Source organism: Malus sylvestris, chromosome 14, assembly GCF_916048215.2.
Source record: "Malus sylvestris chromosome 14, drMalSylv7.2, whole genome shotgun sequence".
NCBI classification, from domain to species: Eukaryota; Viridiplantae; Streptophyta; class Magnoliopsida; order Rosales; family Rosaceae; genus Malus; species Malus sylvestris.
Window position 1 is genome coordinate 27243268 of NC_062273.1, and position 24540 is coordinate 27267807.

A 24540-nucleotide genomic window follows, 5' to 3' on the forward strand; every position below is an offset into this window, starting at 1 on the left:
CAGTCTGATGGAGATGGTTTGCTAGCTCGGTGACAACACTTGATATATTAAAGTCAATGCCTGAAAGTTGTCTACTTTAAACTAAAAAGTGTACTTGCATGTAAATTTCCAATCTCATCCTTTTGCTATTGGGTAATGAAATAGATATTAAATTTGTAAATAAAACTTTAGAAATTAAAGAATATGTAAATTGATGATTGGTTTATTACTTAAACGTGATCGTTCTTATTAATGACACATCATTTAGTTTATAAATTTTGTCTTCAAATTTAGTCTCTTTAACATTACCATTTGTTATTTGTGATCATCATCATTGTCCCAACCAAAATTGTCTTGAGCCAATTAAAGGACTTTGGAATATATGCGGGCTCATGAATGCAAGTTTTTAACAAATTATATTATCTGCACTAATTAGCTGAATGAGTGGGTTAAGCCTCATAATGAGTTAACAATAATGTGGTTCAAATTTATTTTTGACAAGAATCGAACCTAAGATCTCTCTTTTACAAGTGAAGACTACTAAACTGTAGTATTAAATGACTGCAAGTTCAATGAATGCTAGGGAGATCAATGCTAAGGATACTTTTTTTTTATAACCTTCAACTTCACGATTTAATAACAATTTTTATGCTTAAAGGAAGGGATCCCCACTTTTTTTTTTTAAATGGGGACATCCTTTTGACCATTAGATTTAGCTTTAATGAAATTTTTTGGCATGTAATTTAATCACAACCATATAATTTCATTTAAGCCAAATCTAATGGTTAAGATGATGTCCTTTTTTTTTTTGAAAAATAAGAATTTTTTCTCTAAAAGAGTCTGTATTATAAAAAATTATGTCAAAAACATGAACACAATAATATTCAACTAACCTCATTTTACAAAATTATAAACCTTTACATTCACATTCTTACACGTCGATTCCAGCTCCACACACGTTCTTTTGCATGTTGATTCCACCCACGTTCTTGGTCGCGTCGAAAGGATATTTTATGAAAATCTCTTTGCATAATTGATTTCAATACTGTTTGAATACCAACAAAACGAGATGAACCTTCATCCAACAGCTGTGCAGAAAAGGAATTAATGGGCATCCCATCAAGGTTGGATATTAACTTATCATGGGGTTTGGATTTTCTACTTAGATATATTTGGTAAGGATAATGTGAGAGAGATTAAATTTTTACAAATAAAATAATTTAGTTGTAGATGATTGGATTATTAATTAAATATTGATTAACGTGTTTATTTTTTATTGGTGACACATCATTTAGTTTGCAAATTTGATTTATAAATTTGGTTTCCGTAAAATTATCCATATATATTTTCTCTGGTTAGGGTATCAATGTCACCATTTTTTCACATAAATTAAAGGGTGCATGTGTAATTTTGTTCTCTTTTTATGCAAATATTATTGGTGTAGAATTTACTTATCAAAGTGGTCGGCATTGCCTTTTGTAGCAAAGTGACTTTTTAGTGTTGTTTTCTTTCTTCATTTGAATGATTTTGATCCTTCTTGGGTTCTTTGTACACAATGCTTACTCGTTTGGTTTGCATGCATGACATGAATAAACACAGGCATGCAAACTAATTGGTATTTCCACCGATACTGATAGTCCACACATATAGTATATAAAAAGCTCATATACTGACATCTAGGGCCTAGACAAAACTATTGTACTTTTATGCGCAAACGGAAGCGAATTCTAATAAAGTACCAATATCAATGTCGTAGGTGAAAGCTAAAACAAACAATCTCAAACTAACACAAGAGATTTACGTGGTTCGGCGTAAAGCTTATGTCCACGAGTGAAGCACGGCGAGAAATTTCACTAAACAAACAGAGATTACAAAAGAGTGTTTAAACTCTCACAACCCAAATCCCACAAATTACAACCCCTAAACCAAACGAGTAGAGAACCCAAAACCAACGGAGAAGATTCTCCCCAATTGCTCTCTAACTCACAAACTCACAAATTGACTCTCACCAAATTGCCACACAAATGAGCCACACTAAATACAATAACCCTAAGGTCCTATTTATAGTGCATAGGACTTAGGTTACAATAAGAATCCTAATAGAAAATAAATCCAAATCCTAATCAAATAGGTAATTAACAAATCCACAAAGGAAACTAACTAAGAAGTCAAAATCAAACCCAAATAGGACACCAAAACCAAATAGGTAACACAAACCTAATTTATTGCATCATCCTAATTTTGAGCCGTAAAAACCCAACAAAAACATGCATCACTATCATATCAAACAGAAGGCATGAACACCCCTTTTTACTTATCACACACCCTTCTAATTTTCGGCCGTCAAATCGGATAAATTGAAGAAGAGAAAAAAACAGAAATTAACAAGAGGTGTGTGAGAAGTAAAAAGGATGTGTGAATAGCACACCCCGTATTTTAATTTTCCAAGGTTGTGTCTTCAAGGGCCGTTGAGGCTTGGTCTTAAATGAAATGAAAATTTTCTTCAAGGACTGTAGAGGCTTAATCTTGAATGAAATGGAAATATTCTTTAAGGGCTGTAGAGGCTTGATCTTGAATGAAATGAAAATTTAATTCAAGGGCCATAGAGGCTTGATCTTGAATGAAAATTTTGAAAGTGAATAAATCGGCACATATTTATTGTGCATATTGATTTTTCATAATTTTTTACAAAATACATTTGATGTATTTTGAGGCTTATATTCTTTCCTTGTGGGTGTGGGAAAAAATGCTTTTTCCTTCCTTAAGTAGGGGCCTCTTTCAATTTTGGTGTAGACATGTAAATTTCGTTGCATACAAATAATGTATCACAAAGCTCCACGTGACATATGATTCATCACAAATGGACAAGTTATCAATGACATGTGGCACAAATCAAGCAAAGGAAATATAAAATATTCCTAAGAATCGGCACAAGGGAGAAACTCCCTTAAATTCGGCAACAAGGTCTAGATTGGTCCTAAAATCGGAAAGAAAGTTAAGGCATCTTCATAAAATAAGCAAGAATTGAAGATTGCTCACAAAATAAGCAACAAGGCCTCATAATTTCGGCCAAGGGAGTAAAGTGGCTAAAATTAAGACACAAAACATGCCTAAATTCTCTCATGGACAAATTAGGACATAAATCAAAGCCAAATCCACCCAAAGGCAAGCTTTGAGAAGCCTATAAATACAAGGTCATCCCACAAGCATAAGGGTCAAAAATTACACATTGAGAAGAACCTCTGCACAAATCTTTGAAGACTAATATGCTGCCAAAGCTCTCTTCAAAGAACGCACAACCAACTAATTGATCTTATCACAAATTAAACTATAGTAGATATCAACAAAAACATGTACAATAAACAAATTAACACCATCAAATCAAATTTTAAAAATACTAAATGTTGATATCATTCATGCATATATATCATCCATCAGTTTCAGTCAATGTTGTCGATATTTCTGACATATCGGTTGAATATCAGAGGAACTCTTATATTTCGTCCAAACCATATTTAACAAGCTGTAAAGTTTTATTTTAAATTTCCATCATTTTTATCAAAAACAGCCGATATCGATATTCGATATATTCGTCGATATTTCCACAAATTTGCATCGATATTTCCATCAATACTGATACTTTAAACACTGGCCAGTCAAATGAAATGATTTTAATAATTATATTGTAGTAAACGGAACTCAACTATCACAATGATTCTAGTTCTCATTCTCGTGCTAGCCAGAAGAGAACATAATGATTCTAGTTCTCATTCTAGTCCTAGCCGGAAGAGATTGTGATTGAAAGGGATTGAATATATATATTTTTTATTTGGGTTCGGTTTGGGATTACAAAACGAATGAAAATGTGAGACCGATTCTTGTACCGAAATTTCGGGATTGGTTTGGAATTGGGTACCGAAATTTTCGAGATTATTGGTTTGGGATTTTTTCGGTTTAGTTTTGGGATTTTTTCAGTTCGGTTTGAAATTTTCAGTATTTTTTTCCACCCCACAACTAGCTGTTTAATCTATTAACATTATTGCTCAAAAGAAAAAAATATAGCACTAATTTAATATATATATATATATATATATATATTATTTAGTACTTGTCATAGGGTTATTGGAAATCTCATCAACGTAATATTTACCTTGCAAGTTTTCCATCTGCTCATGCAACAACATTTGCATGGCATGATTATAAATTTCTGAATTATAAGAAAATGACAAAGTAGGTCAACCATTTACTTGCCGGATCTCTATTCTTTTAAAAGGATAGGAATTAGTTGTGAGTCTCACACTACATCGAATTTTAACCATCAAAACCGTCTATTTTTCAAGTTGCACCTCATAGATTATCTTTGCAAAATATTAGATAAACTGGAAATATTTGAGGCATCTAATTGAGTTCAAAGAATTGACAAACACTAAGCTCTAAAAAACACTGAAGTTTCATTGAGACAATTAAATAGGCAAATTGTTAGGATTGACACAACTACATCAAACTTTAATGATCTGAACAGTCTATTTTTAAGTTGCACCTCATAGATCCTTGCAAAATATTAGATGAATTGGAAATATTTGAAGTATCTAATTGAGTTCAAAGAAATTGACAAACACTATATTCTTCATCGAGACAATTAAATAGGTAAATGGTTCAAATTGAAATAAATTTTTACAAGATGATCTATGAATCGATATTTATAAAATAGACAATTCGAATCATTGAAATTTGATTTGAAATGAACCTCACAAACTAATCCCCATTTTTATATCATTCCCTTAAAAAGGGACTGCATAAGTTATTATTCATCATTTTATTATTATTTTTTTGGACAAACTAAGATACTTTTCCACTAAACAAAGAGACTCATACAAGGAAAAGAGAGTCCAAAAGACATCTCACAACCGAAATACAAGCCCAACAGGAAAAAGTAAATACAACACAAAGCCGAAAAGCCATACACCACCAAAAATCGAACAAAAAACAGCAACCGGATCAAAGGAAAATGGGGGTGAGCAAGCCACCAACGCTGTGAACGTTGCCATAATCCTACCAAATAGTGCAAAAAGCACTTTAACAGCCACCCAAAACCCAAGCACGTCATCGAGGAGAAGCACCCGGGGCTGAGAAGCAGGGGTTAGTAGTTGTGGACTCACGACGGAAGGAAACATCAGAGCAGGAAGGTGTTTACAAGTTCCGATCTGAGACAAGCTCAGACGAACTGAGACAAAGCTCAAACGAACTGAGACAAAGCTCAAAGAGAGCCAAAATGAAAACAGAAAAAAGCACTGCAGGAAAAAAAACAGAGGAGGGAAGGCGTGATAGGGGAAGAGGGAGGACTTGAGGGTATGGGTAGTGGGTTGGGTTGCAATAGGAGAGAAAAGGGTGGAAGGGAAAGGAGGATGACCAGAGGGTGAGGGAAATGGGCTAGAGAGGAGAAGAAAAGGGGGAGCAGCAAGGGAAAGCCGGCCGACTCCAACTAGAGGAAGGAGTCGGCGGCGAAGGCTGGGAATTTGGTGGGGATCCTGCGAGAGAGAAAAGCAGGAGCGGCAAGGGTTTTTTCATTATTCATCATTTTATTAGTGTGTAATCTAAATATGCGGGTACAAAAAGAAAAATTAATTGTTTTTGTCCCCTAGCTAAACTTGACCCTGTGAAGGCCAAAAAAATGGTTTGGGATCAACTCCAGTGACCCCTTTGATTGTCCAGTTGGTGACGCTTTGGTGCCCACCATCTAGTGACGAAATGACCGAATGAATTGCCTGAAGTTGATGTTTCTGATACTGGACGCACGAGCTTTCCTTTTAAAACGACATAATTTTGAACCTGGTCTTTAGTTCTCGTTTTCATTTACAAATGTGTTAAAAGAAAAAAAAAATAACAATAAACCTCCTTATATCCACACCCAACCCCGATTACTTCCCCCCAAAAAAATCCAAATCACTGTCATATCATCTCCCAAATTGGACAGGAGCCACCATAACCCCCCCCCCAAACCCGCCACCACATGCCGCCATTTTGCCACCGAGCCACTACTCTTTCCTCTCTCATATTTTCGTCCCTAAAATTTCAAGTAACTTTTAAATTATAATCCTAAATTTATGGTTTATGAAATTGAATATTGTGGTTTAAAAAAAATTAAACATTTTTACCAACTCATTGATTATAAATCCTGAATCCGCCGCAGCTCATATATATATATATATATATGTGTGTGTGTGTGTGTGTGTGTGTGTGTGATTCTAATCCATAGATTGCAAAGCAGTAGGTTGATAAACATATATTACAATAGATCCTAACACTTTATTTATGCACACTATCTAGGGTATACTTCAGTGATAGATCCTTCATCAACGAACGGAGATGACTTGCCGATAGATTGATCGGATTCTAGCGTTGTCTTTGACGTGTTCCCTCCTGATTTGCTTTGGAGGAAAAATGCTGGTTTTCTAGCGTTGTCTTTGACGTGTTCCCTACTGCTTTGCTTCGGAGGAAAAATGCTGGTTGTTTAGGTAATGGCAGACTGACAGAGTAGCTTAAGAATAACAAGGGCGAAATGCCAATTTAGTCCCTTAGTTTCTGAACTATCATCTCAATGAAAATTAGATTTCTGAATTACTTTTTGGTAAAATAAGTCCCTAAATTCATTACGAATTGCTAAATTGCATCCCTACTATTATATTCAAATCTATTTTATCCAATTTTTCATCAACTTAAGTCATTTGAGACACTTTGAAGTGTAATACCGTCTTTTTTTTGCCTATAAGTCCTTAACATTTCATATAGGTTACAAATCTAACGTATAATTTATCCTCAAAAGTTAACTCTATACACTATTTCTTTATGAACAATTACCAATCAACCCTCCAATATGTATCACATACAAGTAATGTAACTTAAATTGATGGAAAATTGAAAATAGTAGCTTCAAATATAATATTAGGGATGTAATTGACATATTTTTATAATTCAAGGACTGATTTTTTTGAAGAAAAAAAAATAGTTCAGTGAACTAATTTTCACTCAGATGATAATTCATAAACTAAATTTACAGAAAAGAACACAATCTTCGTTTTCTGCTCTATGTAAGTTTATACTTGGTAAATAATACATGGAAAAAAATAGAATGTACAATTTGAGGAAGATGCTGGAAAATTATCGTTACAATAGTAAGTATCAAAATGTTTAATTCGGTTATTACCGATTAAAGGACTCACTAAACCATATCAATCACGTTATGTGAAAAATCAAGATATTGGAGAAACTCAGGATACAGATTGCATTTGCATCTTTGATGTTTTCAATACTAACAATGGTCAATCATCGTTGGAAACCAAATTCAAGTTTCATGTTTTCTAACAAATAAATATAAACAGATGTCGAGTCCGAGCACTAGTAGAATTTTATGCGATTCACATCATATAAACAAACAGAAATTGCGCCTAAAACTTGTATGTGCAGAACGTTCATCCTTCTAAGGACGGATGATACCATATCGGTAGATTTTGTTATTGTCTAGAGACGATTGTATATATAAGCGGATATTACAATACGTAGCAGTAACAGCTTATCTATTCACCCTATCTAGGGTATACTTCAGTGTTAGATCCTTCATAAACGGATGGAGATGATTGAGCGGAGTCCAGTGTTGCCCCTGACATGTTTCCCATTGCTCTGCTTTGGAGGAAAAATGCCGGTTGTTGAGGTGATGGCAGAGTAAGAGAGTAGCTACTGAGCATGAGAACTACCGATTGCATTGTAGGCCTGTCAGCTGGATCTTCCTGAACACAAAGTAAGCCGATGTGGATGCATCTGATTACTTCAGTCCTCGAATAAGAATCTCTTAGACACGGATCCAACAATTCCAAAGGTTCCCCATCTCTCCATAACTTCCAAGCCTGCATAAAATTCAAAAGTTTAATTCATGATGCTATGTCAACGCAAGAGAACAGAACACTACACTTTTCATTTTAAGCTTACATGGCTAATGAGGTCCTCAGCTACATCGGTCTGAAAGAATCTACTGTTCTTCTTGCCACTGATGATTTCTAGCACTAAAACACCAAAACTATATAGATCGGACTTGACAGAAAAATGCCCGTGCCTTACATATTCGGGAGACATATAACCACTACAAGGAGCACAACCATCGGTATAGAAATTATGACAAAGATGTAACGAGAGAACATTTCAAATTCAATTTGATAATTGCAAAACAAAAGTGGTCGTGAGAAAAGAATGAAATAGGTAACTTACAATGTTCCGACAATTCTATTCGTGTTTGCTTGAGTTTGATCAACCCCAAATATCCTGGCCATGCCAAAATCAGATATTTTTGGATGCATCTCCCCATCTAACAATATATTGCTAGCTTTGAGATCACGATGTATAATTCTAAGTCGAGAATCTTCATGTAGGTACATGATTCCTCGAGCAATTCCTGAAATAATCTTGTAACGTCTTGACCAATCCAATTGCCTTTGTTTCTCAGGGTCTGCAAATCATCAAAATCAAGTTATCATCGACGAACTGCTATTGCAATAGGGAAAGACTATCAAATGTCTGAGTGTACAAACCAAATAGGAAACAGTCTAGGCTTTTGTTGAGCACAAATTCATAAATAAGAATCTTTTCTTGGCCTTCCAAGCAGAATCCCAATAGCCTAACCAGATTTCGGTGTTGAAGCTTGGCCACCAATACCATCTCATTCTTAAACTCTTCCGTGCCTTGGTCAGAGTTCCTTGATAGCCTCTTCACAGCTACTTCTTGACCGTTTGAAAGTACACCCTGCGAGAAAACGTCAATCAAACAATGGAATGTCCACTCATGGCATTCATGGACAGATTCTGAGGCTCCAAAATTATTCAGATTTTGCATGCATATAAATTGGAACTTTATGGACCTGAAGGAGCACTCATACCATATACAGATTAACATACCTTGTAAACTTTACCGAAACCACCTTCGCCTAACTTGTGATCATCGGAGAAATTGCTCGTGACTGCTTGGATGGCAGCAAAATCAAATAGCAAAGACCCGACAGTAGTAATGTCATTGTCACCTGCACAACCAACCAAACCATAGAAGCATAATGTTTATAGACAAGGAATAAATGAAAGGAGAATAAACGAGAATAAACAAGAGGAGAATCGCAGAAGAATATATTTGTTTACCGCTTGGTTCGTCTGCTGCTGTTTGATTGTACTTCTTTCTTGCTCTCCTGGTTATGCAGCAGTAACCAACAACAATGAGTAGCACAGATACAGATATTGGTACAACAATGGCAACAACTGTAACAGTTGGGATTTTGCTTTTTCCTGTAAAATAAACAAAAAATATTTTCCAATAAACTAATCTCATAATACCAGAAATGACTTGATTGGGGCTTCTAAAAAGTTATAAAATGTTTGTTCGCTTTACCTTTAGGCGGAGGAGGAGGAGCCCCTGGTGCAGGCTCAGGGGCTGTGGCGTTCTGGGCGTAGAAGGGGTAGATTGCATACCTAACGTTACAACTCGGATGCAGAAGTCGTACCGCTAGCTTTCCACTACAACAAATCCTCCATTCCGCTATGGCAACCCTAAAGCACTGGTCGCAAGCAGTCGCGGACAGGTCCTGTGTGCACTGTCCAAGGCTGTACAGGGGAATCAGATCACTGACGTTCTCTTCTTTTGTAGCGAACTTGTCGGCGTCGTAGGCAGCCTTTGTAGCCACCTCGTTCATACTCGCCTCCACCACCTGGTTGAACCGAGTCTGGTCGGTGGCGTTATCCATGTCCCACATGTACAGGGGGGTCAACTCAGGGGCGGTGGAGAAGAATAACTCGTTGGAATAGCGTAGCATGCAGTCGTCGTACCAGATCACCACCTGTTTTTTTAAGGAGCAGCGTTTTGGGGCCTCGGCGATTGCGGTGGCGACACAGGTTTCGCAAGCGTCGGTGCCCACGACGTCGCCGCGGCAGAGGAAAAGGCCGTACACGGCGTTGTTTGTGGTTTGGACTGTGGCGTTGTAGAAACCGGTGGAGTGGTTAGCGTTGGAGGAGAGGGTGGAGAGGAGGCGGTTGAGGTTGGACTCGAAGGTGGAGTTTGGGGTGAAGGTGGCGGTGTTTGGGCAGAGTTGAGCCAGGTAATCAGCTTCCGTACTGGTCGGAAAGCTGAGCAGAGTAAAAACGGAAATAATCAAAAGAAGGGTAGTAATGTTTTTCATTTTTTGACGATTGATCATAAAATCATAGGTTTTTGTATTGAGTATCAACAAAAGCAATGCAGGAGTGGAAGAGTTCCTCTCATTAAATAGACATGTAAATGGGCTGGATTTATTGAGTTTGGAATGGGTTGAATCTGACCATTAATCCAACAAGTCACTCAAATTCAACTCATTAATCTATTAAGTCATCCGTTTCACCTGTTAACACCTGTTAACAATTTATTTTTTTTGCAAAAATAAAAGAATGTATATTCCGTTCACATTGAAAAATTTCCCATCTGCAAGGTATGTATTGTATATTATTATTTAATTATTAAATCATTATAATACATATGTGTACAGTATGCATTATCAATCATCTAACGGTGATAAATATAATAGTGAGTATATACCATACTAAATGGTGGTGAGCAAAAATGTTTCCAAAAAAACAAACGTAGGAAGATCAAAATTTTAAACTAAAATATATAGTTGTTGATAATTAAACTATGTTGGTTAACGCGCTTAATTTGTATTGGTGACATATTTTTTAATTTAAAATTTTAATTTCGCTAATATTGTTTTGATTAATCCCACCTTGTACGTACCTTGTGCACATAAGAAAGGTTTAGGTCAGCTGATATACCTTCAGCCCGTGTTTAACGGTTTCTTCGTTGTCGCCCTTCTTCTTTGTTTGGTTTTTCAAAGTTTGGCTTTTCAAAGTGATCTTCTCATGATTGAAATGTAGTTATGAATTGACAGGAACGTTTGAACCGGCAGATAAGTTTTGTCCTAACAGTTGAGTTGACTGGAAATTTTAGCCAAACTCTTCTTGCCTTTTTTATCCTTCCTCAAATATTCAACATCTTTGATTTTTTTTTTCTTCATTCTTTTTAACTCTTCTTAAACTTGAACTTGAGTATATGAGGCCGATAATGTCTTAATCAACTAACCTAATCAACTTTTGCTATTGGACATGTTCAATTAATGCTTTTGAAACTTCTTTAGCCTTCAGAATGGTTAGTTACACTAAAACTCCTTAAGGTTTATCGTTTTTTCACAAAACTTCCTCAGGTTTGAAACATTACACTCACACTCCTTAAGATTTACTGAAGGATTGGATTCAGTAACATGCATAGCCATTGATTCTCCTACTGTAAGGATTTTCTGCTGATCATAACGAAAAAGCTTATCTAGAAAATCAATAGCCTCTGGAGAAGCTAGATGTCGATTTCCCTCATTGATAAATCCTACAAGAGTATTTCTTTGGGTTTTTTTTTTTATTTCTAATGTTTAAATGTAGTTTTTGATTTATTTATCTATACATTTTATTTTTAATAATTAACTACAAGGGTAGTATCATCCGTAGGGGTGGATATGAAAGTTGTGGATGCAAATTTTCTCCTCCTCGATCTTGGACGATTTTGCACCTACAAAACAACTAGCACCTTAGGTTAAGGCCAAAAGCCTCACGCGCCCACGATGAATGGGGGGGGGCTTTGGCCGAAGAACCTCCGATGCCAAAGTTAGAATTTTAGAGAGAAATAGTGTTTAGAATATTTGGGATTTTTTGCAAGAGGTTTGGAATGAATTTTTGGTGAGAATAGGTGCCTATTTATAGGGGTAGGCCTTGCCCCATTTTGAATAATGGGAACCGGCCATAAGGTTTTTGTGGGGGTCAAATTCATGTTTAATTAGCCAATTTATTCTAATTAAATATGAAAAGAATAAATGGGTGGTTATAAAAATGAATGACTATTTTAATAAGGAAAATGGGAAAGATGAGGATGTGAAAAGTGGGGGGCCGGTTTTGGCTATTAATTGGGTGATTTAATTGACTATTAAGGATGATTTTAGGAGATATGGTAGACATATATTATTTAGCTAATTGATTAGCTAAATAATGAAATAGAAAATACTAGGTCTTGGGAAATACCTTATAGAAAGGATTTGATGAAAGAGGTTTTTAATTGTTACCTTTTTTGGATACTTTTGACTTGATTGAAAGATGATTGCCCACTGCTCGCGCGTAGGAATCCTGGTATGCCTCGAGGGTATTTTTGTCATCTTTTGTCCAAAAATCCACGTGTCGCCTAGTGAATATATTTGGCTCCACAAAAGTGAATTAAAACGTGAAAGGATGTTAGTGTAATGATTCAAACCTTAAAGCGTTTTGTGAAAAAAGAATAAACCTCAAAGGATAAACCTCAAGGGATATTAGTGTAATTAACCCGTCTTCAGAATCTTAGAAAAGATTCCTCCTTTGTGGGTTGAATCTTCTCTGATTACCTACCCCTTTAATTTTTTATGTCACATAATAAATTTACAATGTACTAAAATAATTATGATTTTGCATGAAAGAACACGGTATTCGTTGTCTGCCTCTCTGCACTCTCCTCTTTTTTTCTCCGTCCTAACCTCAAGCCTCTCTCTGGCTCTTTGCTTCATCAAGCTTGGCCTGAATGTTTGCTTTCATAGAATTCCCATTTGCAGAGAATTCAACCAACCAAACACCTTTCAAAATCCCATTTGCTTTCATGGAATTCCCCAGTTCCTATTAATTGCCATTCCATTTTCTCTCTCTATTTTCTCACTAACTAAACACCTTTCAAAATCCCCAGTTCCTACTAATTGCTCACTTTGTCTGTCGTGTCAAATTAAGATCACGGTTTGCTGAAAACGACGGAGTTGGGTATTGACTTCCCGCGACGGAACGTGACTGGTGGGGGAAGAATCAGCGGAAGTGGAGTGTTTGGTAAGTGAGAAAATTCAGGTCGTTTGTGAGAGAGAGAGAAAGAGATGTGTGTGTGTGATCTGAGATACCAATAGACCTAGATGGCGGAAGACCCCAAATCACCGATCCAGACGGGAAAAGATCATTTTTTTCAGGGGAACGAGGCAGACGAAGCAACGTGGGAGACTTAGCAGTCCTGTGATATTTGGGGGGTTTCAGTGAGAACTTTTACCACATGTTTACGTATTCGTAATCGGAATAAAAGTGTGAAATTGAATTTTGAGTACGGAGTATTTCGGTGTTTATTGAACATGGAGAAATCAAAAAAGTAGTGGGGCCTACACAAATTTTGGAATTCAATTCTTTGTATTGGTGGAATTGGATTCTCTAGATATAGGTGGTAATCAAATTCCTGATTGTTTGGGTAATCCGAATGACACTTTTGTTCTCTTTATGCCCTCACTTATTTTTTTTATTTCCAAGACTATCTTTTATAAACTCATTAAAGTATATAAAATATTTGATTTGGAACAAGGGCATTTTAGTAATCATACTGGTTTATATTCTGATTCTGCTGGATTAGTATACAGCTTTATGGAATTCTATTCCGATTCCAGAACATTTAAGTAAACAACTTCAACAAAAATCTGATTCTAACTTCTCCTTATTCCAACCCCTCCTCAATTCAATTCATTTTATTTTCATTACCGTTAGGTAAACATGCCGTTAGCGAGGGAGGCAGGTGGAGCGAGTTGGGTTACTCCCATTAAACTGAATCTTTGTGCCTATCAAATATTTTACTTCTCACATTCTTTCAATTTTCAATCATCGAATTAGATAAATTGAAAAAAATTAAATGACAAAAATTAACGAGGGTGTAAAAAGTAAAAAATAATGTTTGAATAGCATAACTTCATTAGTAACTAATCTAATTCAGTCCAATAAAAATTAAGGGTAAATTACATAATACCCCCTCAGGTTTGAGGTTTATTACAACTTCATACAACATTTTAAAAATATTCCACTTTCATACTTCACCTACTATTTTATTTCAAAATCCGTTACATTTTCCATCATTGATCTGTTAACAGTTGACATGACTGCTACATTTGTGCTATTCTGACTGACATGTGACAAAAAAATAATTTTTTATACATTAAAAATATTATAATATTAACCCTAGTTAATAAAAAATAAAATAAATAAATAAAAAACACCAAACCCAGAAATCGTCTTCCCCATCCAGAATCCCATGTCTTCCCCTTCCTCATCCCCAGCCGCATTCACCCAAATTCCTCCATTGCCAAATTCCTTTCCTTTCTCCATTGTACTTCGCTGCCTTTATCCACTTCCAAATTCCTCTCCTCTTTAATCTCATCATCCCCATCATCAAAATCCAAAATAAATTGGCTCTAATTATCAAACAATTCAAGAGGAATATCGACGAAAACATTGTCGCATCGTTCCTACCTACATACCCTCACCGCGACCACGACCCACATCCATGCTACCGCTCTGCCCAGATCAGTTCTTGATCCGTTGAAGGCTCGAAGCCAAGAAACCCACCTCCTAAAATCCGAAGACCCACGAAGCGCCAGAAGAAAAACAACAGAGAAAACAGGGACTGTGAAACGTTTTAGAGAAAGAAAGTAGAGACGAGTGAAGAAGGAACGAGATCTGATCGTAGAGAAAAGCAAGCGAACACCTTTTAGGATCATTTTGTCCGTGTCTTTTGTGCCATCCTGCTATCACAAATTGAGCCCTGTTTCTCTTCTCGTTTAGTTTGTTTGGAGAAACCTTGTTTTCGCAGATGGGTTTAGGGTTAACGTATTAAATTACCATGAACAAGTAACAATCGTTGTATGTTTTTGTTTGTTCGTTTTGCTCTTCTGCTTTGTTTCTTCTTTTTCTTCTTCTAGTACATAACAGGCATTCCTTCAATTTGGGAATCTCGATTTGTCCCGAAATCCCGAAAACATTTCGGGATTTCCGAAATTTTGATTTATGATTGATATTCAAAGTTCCGTCTTGAAAAATTTCGGTTTGAGATTCGGAATACTAGTTTCGGATCTGTATTTTATACTGAACTAGCCCTCTTTAATTGTTAGAGGAGGAGAGTTGATGGAGATCGAGCAAGCATCATGATGCATAAGCATGACTAATTTTAATCATTGCAATAAAGCGTTGTCTGCATTAATATTATTGAATTGAAAGGAAATGCAATGCTCGAGCAATACAACTTGAAAACCAAACAGTTCCTCAACCTAATTGTAAGAGGCATTGACATGAAGAGCAAACGTAGGCCAGATTTGGGTATAATACACGCATGTATGTATTTTTTTTAAATATTTTCATTTTTTGGTGCGGTTATAACAAGATCAAATTTGCAGATATATTATAGACGTATATAACATTCATGTCAGGGGCGGAGCCATTAAAGGACCATAGGCCCAACTTGATTTCGGTATAAGAAATTTTTTAGCAGCCCCAAGCCTTCAATTGCCATGAGATATGAGGAAGATGAATTGTTCCTCGTGAAGAAGTTGAGTCATGAGTCGAACTACGTCGTTGTTTTCTAGTTCTAACAGTTCTGTTGTTTTATTTTTGTAGTTTGATGAAATGGTGAGTTTGTAGATGGGAGTTTGAAAAAGGATTTTAATATTAACTCTAAACTAACCTAATTATCGATTATTTGCAGACTTCCTTTTTGCCCTCTTATGTAACACATAATTTTTTTGTACGTTATTTTTTAAAAAATTTAGTGGTTACTCTGCTCTCTCCGACCCACAAGTTGTATTGTCCAATTCTTTTGATTCTCTCTATTAAATTGAATAGGTCTTTGAAATTACTTCGACTCCTCATTTAATGAGTTCAATTTTTTTTTCCGTACGTATATGAAAGGCTCTCCCTCACAATAGAACTCTGACTCCCCCACTATTCAATTACTATTTTTGTCCCGTATTTTATTAAAACTATTAATGTTCAATATTTTATGTCGAATTTGGTGAGGTTTAGGCACTAATTATAGCAAAGGCCTTATTTGGTTATGCAAAGATGCTCACCACCTTATTTATCATTGTTGAATAAATTTAAATTTCAAGATTTGTGTAGTAAATAGACACGGGTCTCGAAATTTTTACTCATAAAAAATATTAAGTAGAGTGATGAGAGAAAAATGCACTCCTTATGTAATCTGACCTTTACCATGAAGACAAGCTCTTGAATCATAGCTTGCTTTCAAAATCATGCCTCCACAAATTTATCATTCAGCAAACTTCACCGACTGCGAAAGTATTCTACGGACAATTGTAGACAGTTTGTACAAAAATTTTACCTACTCTTGAATTGAATCATGGAGAAAAAACTTCAAAAGAATGAAAATTGGAGCGTGAAAGTGAGGTTAAGTAGGTTATTCATTTGGGAAATGTTTTACCTACCCTTGTTAATATCAGTGTCATTTATAGTTTTTGTAATCATAATATGTAACTTCTGAAATTGCTTTTGCTAGAATGTTAACATCATCCAAGTGATGAGGATTGATTAGTTATTAGGATACGTCAGATGTTTGATGTCTTTCTTGAATCTAAATGTCTCGCGTTACATAATTAAGAAAATTACACGTAAGTTATGACACTCGGTTAGATCAATGTGCATGTTTTCTCGTACTGAAGTTCGAAAGATTATAGGAAACAACTATAGCAACCAACCACTGCTAGCATACCCATGAACCAAGGCTGAATGCATTTGTATTTTGGGTTGGACTAAAAAGATGATCAAAACTCAATTGCAATAAGCATTCGGAAAGAATGATTCATGCGTGCTTTTATGAAGGGTAAAGTTTATGTCTTCTATGACTTGGAACACATTAGTATAAACTCAACCAACACCCTAATTCGTTAGAATATTGAACCACATTCAAATAAATAATATTTGCAGGGTTATTTCAGAGGAAATCTAAATCTTGAGGCCGAAATTGAGCAAAATATGGACTTTGAAAAGCCTTTTGAAGCAGCTCATGATCATCGCACGAATCCCTGAATGTTAAGTCGGCGTCGGCATGTATGTGTGCCGAATAGCAAAGCTCTTTCCTCCATTCTTCCAAATGTGGGAACCCCGAGTGATCTCCATATCTATCACAATACTGCAACAAGCAAAACAAGAAAGGTAGAGACCTTAGAATGTAAGCTACAACGACTTTACAAGTCACATGAACAGTAAATATGATGCATATAATTTTGTTGCACGAAAGTTTACCTCGAAGTCGCCGATGCCGTGGGTGTCATGTTTTGGAATGCCAGCAACCTCCCTTGAGTGGTAGAACTCTTTGATGGACTGCATCATGTCATCCCTTGATGGCAGTGTTGTTTTCCCAGAGAGCAGTTGAGCTATCCATTTTGCTTGTGACTCAAAGAACAGGAACCCTATGACCTAGATCAGATCTATCGATTAATTAATCATTTTTCATTAAAATAGAATGAATAATCTATTACGCTCCGAAACATTCTATAATTTGAAATTTTTTGCAGTTAAATTTTGATCACTGTATTATCTTTAATACAAAAATCTACACCTCAAAGGCTCAAAGCATACTAAAAAAAAAGGTGATCCCTAATCAACAAGGCTCCCCGCTTTTTGAGAGTCGAGAAAAACGTAGCAGTCTTATCTTTACTTTGTAAAGAGACTGCTTCTACGACTTGAACCTGTTACTTTTCAATTACAAAAGAACAACTTTTTTCATTACACCAAGACTCACCTTCCCTATACCTCAAAACATTCTATACATTCTAAAATTAGAAATGTTTTAGTTACCTTTTTTGGAATGCCTACAAAAGATAAAGAGGGAGCAAGTGATGGAGGGAAGGTGTGCTCATACAAAGGGCCCACTCTGTTATCATCCACAGTTACTATTCCTTTGGTGTCAAGAAAGGAGAACGTGTATGAATACCTGAACACATCCCACTTGGAACAATTAGTTTATAAACTATTTCAAAGGAATACATCTTGGTGTGGTTCCATAATTTTAGTGTGGGACCCACACAAAATCTTTCAGTCAAAACTCAAAAGACTATGGTTAACCAATCACTTTCCAAAGCAAGTACATCGTTCCATCAGAAGGAAAGATGTCATGTTGCAGTATTTTAGATCAATCACGTTACATAACAATGCAAGACTAATTTAAAATGTTGTTAATTTATTTATAATGACATTTTCCATTGTGTAGATGATATTGGGTTGAAAATTTACCCAGTACAATATATGATAGTGTCTGCAGTGATCCAAGAACCGTCCACAAATAATACTTTCCCATCTTCTTGAAGCGACTCTATCTGCATTTGGTTGCATTTAAATGTCACACAAAAGACATTTGTATTGGACATAGTTTTTATATTTGCTTAAAATCTAATTCTAGACTTATAGAAGCTAATTTCTTGTACCTGGGGACGAAGGTGCAAGTTTTCGTGTTTGGAAATGACTTTGGACAAGCCCTTAGATATGTCAAGCGATCTGGCACTGAGATAGATTGCCTTGGCCACAGCCACTAGGTCTATTGATATATCTTGTCCACTTAGTGAATTCGCAACCACCACCACAACCTGCAAATGAGCAAAAGGATCACTTCATCTCTTTTGTGCTAGAAAGTTTCGTTGATCTTTATAAACTTATGTTAGACAAGTACGATTCTCCAAACACTCTTAAGTTATCAGGAAATAAGCCACCAATATACATCAAGCTAACATTTAGCATTAACTATATATTGCCTTGCCTCATCACGAAATGGCTCCGGAACCCTATAGATGTGACTGTGCATTTGCTTCCTCTTCCATGCATCCATTCCTAAACATGACCAAATTGAACCCACCGCAATTAAAAAGAAAAAAAAAAGGAAATAGAGAAAAAGAAAAACAAAATTGAAACCACATATAATTATGATTAAATACGTGATTATTATTCTCTTGGACATTTTACATTCTCATATGAAAATGTTGAAACACATGTCAGTGCATGATTGGTCAAAAATAGTGTCAAAACGGAATCCTTGTTAGACATGAGCCATGAAACTAAGGAAATTAATCAAGTAGTAAGTACCTTTAATGGACGGTAACCTTGGGTTAGAGTAATGGCCGGAGGCCACAACCACCGCATCAAACACCTCCTCCACGAAAATCTCAGCCTTCTTCTCCATACTCCTCACAACCCATTTCAGATCTTTGCAACCAACTACATGATCTCCATCCAACATCCCCACATATGAAACCCTCGTATTGAACCTTATCAACTCCCTCAATCCAAACCAATCACAAAAATCCTTGAGGTACAAAAGAAGCTCCGTATGGCCAGGAAACCTCCTCATGTCCCTACCTTTCTTGACTGCAAATGGGAAGTCAGTGAACCCCATGCTCTCTCTTGGAGAAATTATCCTCAAAGAGGAGTAAAGACTGCTATGCACTTTTAGGGTAGGTGACCTTCCTAAGGGATCCTCTCCCTCCACATTTGGGTCGTAGAGCCACTGCCCTCCCACCTCATGGTTTTGTTCCAACACCACCACCCTGTGACCTTCTTTCCTCAGCTCCCTTGCAGCTACAAGCCCCGAGGGTCCAGCTCCAATCACACATACATTTTTGGGTTGGTAAGTTTCAGAAGCCATGGTTGGTTGGTCTAGGGTTTGGCGTTGTGGATTTTTATTTGGGAGACTTTGGATGTGGTCCCTAGTTATGAACAATCTTTGACTGAAACTTTGTTGGTTTTCAATTTTTGATCCAAGTCCCTAAAATTAATTGATAATTTATTTCTATGTACGTTACTATATTTTTTAAATTAAAAATTAAAATTTATAGTTGTTTATATTAATGAGATTTTAAATAAAAAACATAATTTGTGGGATTAAAAATATTAAAATATAAATATACTATTGTGTGTGTGTGTGTAAACATGGGTACATTCATAGAAAATAACCAAAAAATTATTGTATCAAAACATGGGTACATTCTTCAAAATGGGTACATTTAGCAAAAATAAAAATGGGTACAAATAAATAAAAAAATATGGGTACAATACAAATAAAAACTTTAAAAAATATGGGCACAAAAAGAAATTAATATATGGGTACAAATTAAAATTGAAAGGAAAATTGGTACAAATTAAAAAAGGGTTGCAAATTAAAAATGGGTACAAACTAAAAATAAAAATATATGATAAAAAATTTAGCCATAAATATAAATATACTAATTGTAACATTTTTAATATTAAATGAATATATTTATAAATAAAAAATATTTTATTATTGAAATAATTAATGATATTATTAATACAAAGGACCTTGATCAAAAATTGAAAAGTAATAAGGTTTTAATCAATAGAGTAGTAAAAATAAGGATGAAAACCTAATTACTCCTTTTTATTTTTCTCTTCTGGGTGTTGGAAATTTTTGTTGTTGAATGAGTTTCTATATAAGGAAAACTAATGAAAAGAGCTTGAAAATTTTGAGTTTTAATGATAAGAACAAAATAAAAGTAAAGTAAATAGTACCATGATTGATTTTTAATGTAAAAATATAGTTTTTCGTTAAAATAAACAATACTTGAAGCTTTTTGTTAAAATTTCTTTTTATATATAATTGAATTTTCTTCACGCAAACAGATGGAAAAAAAATTATAATAATTTGTTGGGAGATAAGTCATAGTCTGATGGAGAAGGTTTGCCAGATGGGAGATAACACGTGACAAGGTAAAAAATCAATGAGATTTGTTTGAAATGTTAAAAGGGATTTTTTTTTTTAAATGAGATTTTTTATGAATTATATATCACCTCACAATTTAACGTCAATTTTTATGCAAATATTAAGAAATATTAAGTAAAAAAATATAAAGCAATAAAATGTTCATAAACAATCTCATTTTTTAAAAAGCCTACTTATATTTTTCTCGCCTACTTTTAACTAAAAAGTTTACTTCCATGACAATTTTCAATCTCATATTTTTGTTATTTGTCGTCATCATCATCGTGCCCAAACAAAGTTGTCTCGAGCCCATTAAAGGACTATGGCATATATGCAGCCTCATGCATGCAAGTTTCAGCCTTGTAACTTTTCATGGAAATGGAGAGAAACGGTTAAGAGCATCTCTAATGGAAATATCGATATATAAATATTAAATGTTATTTTAATGGCTAATGTGGTAATGTTCAATTTTATCTTCCTTCAACTCATATTTTTTTTTTGTTATAAATGATATTTGTAGAATCCAATTTTATAAAAAAAAATCAATTAAAATAAACTTTCAAGATCTACAATTGGTGAAGTAAAGAGACCCACACAATAATATATTTAAAAAATTAATTGACAGCACCTGTTCTATATGTCAAATTTGGCAGTAGAAAATTCTTACTTCAATTCAGGTAGGATTGGCATATCGATTGAAACTTTTTCGTACCTTTAAATTTGATTGCATGACATTTCACCTAGGATTTGATATCTCATTTGGAGATGGTCTAAGGAGACTCCCTTAACGTCAACTTTTGCTTCAATAGAATAAAACATTGTACCAAAAATATAAGGTGACAATGTTCATAGAAAGTCTCCTTAACGTTTCTCAAAAAGAAAAGTAAAAAAATTAGACATCTTATTTTATGAAACTAGGCAGTCTCTTCGGATAATATTAGAGAGACCAAATATTTAGACTAAATTTCATAAATCATATAACATGGTCGTACGATTGGATTATTACTTAAATATTAATTATCGTGTTTATTTCCTATTAGTGACACGTCACATAATTTAAAATTTAAGAACTTTAACGAAAAGCTCCCGGTACTATTCACTTTAACAAAAAACCATATTTTTACACTAAAAAGTCAATCCTGGAACTATTCACTTTACCTTTTATTTTGTCTTGATCGTTAAAACTCAAAATTTTTAAACCATTTTCAACAGTTTTCCTTTAAAATTTTGGTATGAAAAATTTGTTTTGAATCCACATGCCCATTTATCCAACGAATGAATCCTCTCAGGATCCTCTTTGTGAGGATCCTAAAGATCTTCAAATTGAATACATTCATCGTACATTGTGTGGCCGGTTTTCGTCAAATACTATTCATATTTAATTTTATATAAAAATATTTAAAATAATTTATGATCACACGATGTACGATGAATGGACATTATTTGAGGATACGACGAAGATCCTCATTCTTGTCCAACATCAGCGCAATAGTACTCAACTAAACTCATTTTACAAAATTATAAACCTCTCCATACACGTTCTTGCACGTCGATTCCAACTCCACACAAATTCTTTTGCACGTTGATTCCACCTACGTTCTTGGCATCTTGCACGTCGAAAGGATATTTTATGAAAATATCTTGGCATAATTGATTCCAATACTGTTTGAATACCAATTTAACTAGATGAACCTTCATCCAACAGCAGTACAGAAGTGGAATGAATGGGATATCCCATCAAGGTTGGATATTAACCGATCATGGAGTTTGGATTTTCTACTTATATATTATATTTTCTCTGGTTAGGGTATCAATGTCACCATTTTTTTAATACATAAATTAAAGGGTGCATGTGTAATTACCAATTAGCAATGTGTAATGTGTAGGGTTAGCAACAAGAAGAAGAACAGTAGTCTAGCTAGAGTCTAATTACATATTTGATATTTCTAATCAAAAGTTTAATTAGTGCAGTATGTTTTTCAAAGTTTATTTTTGCATAGTTTCTCAGTATATCAATGACCAACTTGTCTTTTGAAGATTTCTCTACTTGTGCATGGAACTATATTTTGGTCCGAAGATTTGGTTTCCCACAAATTGGTAACTATTAAATGGAATATGGTGTGTGGTGGGCCTAAAATTGAAGGTGGTCTTGGTTTTTGTGACTTAGCTACTTTGAACTTAACGGCTTTGCTCAATTTGACTGGAATGTTTTACAATCACTTCTTTATGAGGTTCTTTTATCGACCAGTGTTTTCCTCTCATGCCTTACAAATAATAAGATGTTTATTGGCAATCATCTATGTGGCCTGGTTTGAAGTATGCTTTATCTGTTTTGAATATCAATAACTATTGAATTTTTGGAGATGGGAGGTAAGTTTTCTTTTTCTTTTGATAAATGGTTGGATGAGCTAATTATTAGCCCTTCATTATCTTTGATCATTCTCATATAGTTTTTCTTCGGATTTCAAATGTTATTCGAGCTTAAAGTTGGTCATTGTTGGATTATTTTATAGATTTATTCTTGTCTATTGCAAAGAAAATTTTGTATCATCCTTTACTCTTGTAACTACTAATGACCAATTGATTTGGGAACCATATCTTTATGAGAAAATTCTCTTCTCTTTTCGTTATGATCTAATTTGAAGGAGGCATGGTGATTGTGCTTGGGCAAAACTTATTTGGCAGCATTTCGTTCCACCCCGACTATATATTTTGGGTTGGCATTTTTTCATGATAAACTTTCCTCGAGGTTGCACTACAACGACGTGGTATCTCTTTGGTTTCTATTTGTTGCCTTTGTGTTTACAAGGAATGCTCATTTGTTTGGGATCCTCCCTTTTTCCCCAAGTCATTTTCAGCCTTCAAATCCTTCATTTCGAACCACGAGATTCCCTCAGCTCTACGGTATAATCACTGTAATCACTGGTGGGTTGTGGGTTGTTTAGGGTTAGTTGGTACGGTGGTGCTAGGAGAGCGATGACACTAGGTTTCAATGACAGCGCTAAGGTTTCAAGCTTTTGGATTTTGGGCTTAGGGTGAGTCTGCTTCGAATTTGAGAGACTGAAGATGGAGTAAATTACATAGTAGCCCCTCAGGTTTGAGATCTATTACAACCCTATACAACATCTTTAAAACATTTCATTTTCATACCTCAAGTACTATTTTATTTCAAAATAATACATCTGTTACATTTTCCATCCATTGATCCGTTAAGTGATGACGTGGCTACCACGTTTGTGCCACGTGGCAAAAATAATAATTTAAAAAAAAAAACATGAATCCTCTACATTAAAAAATAAAAAAACCAAAAGCCAAAATCAAAAGCTGAACCCGCAACCCACCCACACAACCTGCAACCCAGAAGAAGAAGATGAGAGGGAAAAAAAAAAAACCCCTGCAACCCAGAAGAAGAAGATGAGAGGGAAAAAAAAAAAACCCCATCTTCATCTTCCACGACCTCCCCTTCCTTGCAACCCACTCCTTTCTTCCCCCTCCCATCTTCCCCAAACCCACCATGCACCCATCCTCCACCTCTTCCTCCGCACCCACTACCTGCAACCCATAAAAGAAAAGAAAAAAAAAACTCATCTCCCTTTCCCTGCAACCCAGATCCCTTCCTCTCCAATGAGTGAATTTAAGGAGTGAGGTGTGTAGAGGAGGGAAGTAGATGCGTGTGAGGGTGGGTGCGCTTTTTTCTTTTTCTTTCTGGGTTGCAGGTTGGGGTAGCGGAAGATGGGTGCACGGAGGAGGTGGAGCTGGGTGCAGAGAAAGAGGTGGATGATGGGTGCGAACCGTCGGACTTCGCCAGGTATGCGATCTGGGTTTTTTTGTTGGGGGGAGGAATAATGGGATCTGGGGTTTTTTAAATGGGAACTGGGCGATTTGGGTTTTTTTGTTTTGGGGGGGGGGTGGTAATGGATGGGG

The 24540-nt window shown here is 35.4% G+C and overlaps 3 protein-coding genes across 8 annotated transcripts in view; 1 reads left to right on the top strand and 2 right to left on the bottom strand.

Annotated features, from left to right (window-relative positions):
- LOC126598704 (cysteine-rich receptor-like protein kinase 10) overlaps positions 1 to 10225 on the bottom strand; it is a 43500-nt gene extending 33275 nt beyond the window's left edge. The window contains exons 1-6 of one of the 6 annotated variants that reach the window (XM_050265063.1): positions 9403 to 10204; positions 9156 to 9299; positions 8922 to 9043; positions 8559 to 8769; positions 8239 to 8476; positions 7963 to 8113 (exon numbers count right to left, since the gene is read on the bottom strand). In XM_050265063.1, the coding sequence (XP_050121020.1) occupies positions 7963 to 8113; positions 8239 to 8476; positions 8559 to 8769; positions 8922 to 9043; positions 9156 to 9299; positions 9403 to 10204 (1668 nt within the window). Of the gene's footprint in view, positions 1 to 7962; positions 8114 to 8238; positions 8477 to 8558; positions 8770 to 8921; positions 9044 to 9155; positions 9300 to 9402 lie in introns of all 6 variants that reach the window. The other 5 variants (XM_050265062.1, XM_050265064.1, XM_050265065.1 and 2 more) reach the window with 5 other exon arrangements.
- LOC126598703 (uncharacterized) overlaps positions 1 to 24540 on the top strand; it is a 97973-nt gene that overhangs the window by 20851 nt on the left and 52582 nt on the right. The window lies entirely within an intron of this gene.
- On the bottom strand, positions 16538 to 19579 carry LOC126598708 (flavin-containing monooxygenase FMO GS-OX-like 9). Its single transcript, XM_050265072.1, has 7 exons — positions 18987 to 19579; positions 18664 to 18734; positions 18335 to 18493; positions 18144 to 18226; positions 17709 to 17844; positions 17154 to 17327; positions 16538 to 17040 (listed from the first exon to the last, which is right to left on the bottom strand). The coding sequence occupies exons 1-7, from the start codon at positions 19543 to 19545 to the stop codon at positions 16843 to 16845; spliced, it is 1380 nt and encodes a 459-aa protein (XP_050121029.1). The 5' UTR covers positions 19546 to 19579; the 3' UTR covers positions 16538 to 16842.

Bases quoted from the DNA above. Each gene is read 5' to 3' on its own strand.
- LOC126598708 (XM_050265072.1), bottom strand. From the start codon at position 19,545: ATGGCTTCTGAAACTTACCAACCCAAAAATGTATGTGTGATTGGAGCT. The intron at 18,227-18,334 runs GTACAAGAAATT...AACCAAATGCAG, and splicing joins ACTTGCACCTTCGTCCCCAG to ATAGAGTCGCTTCAAGAAGA. The intron at 17,845-18,143 runs GTAAATTTTCAA...GGATGTGTTCAG, and splicing joins ACTATCATATATTGTACTGG to GTATTCATACACGTTCTCCT.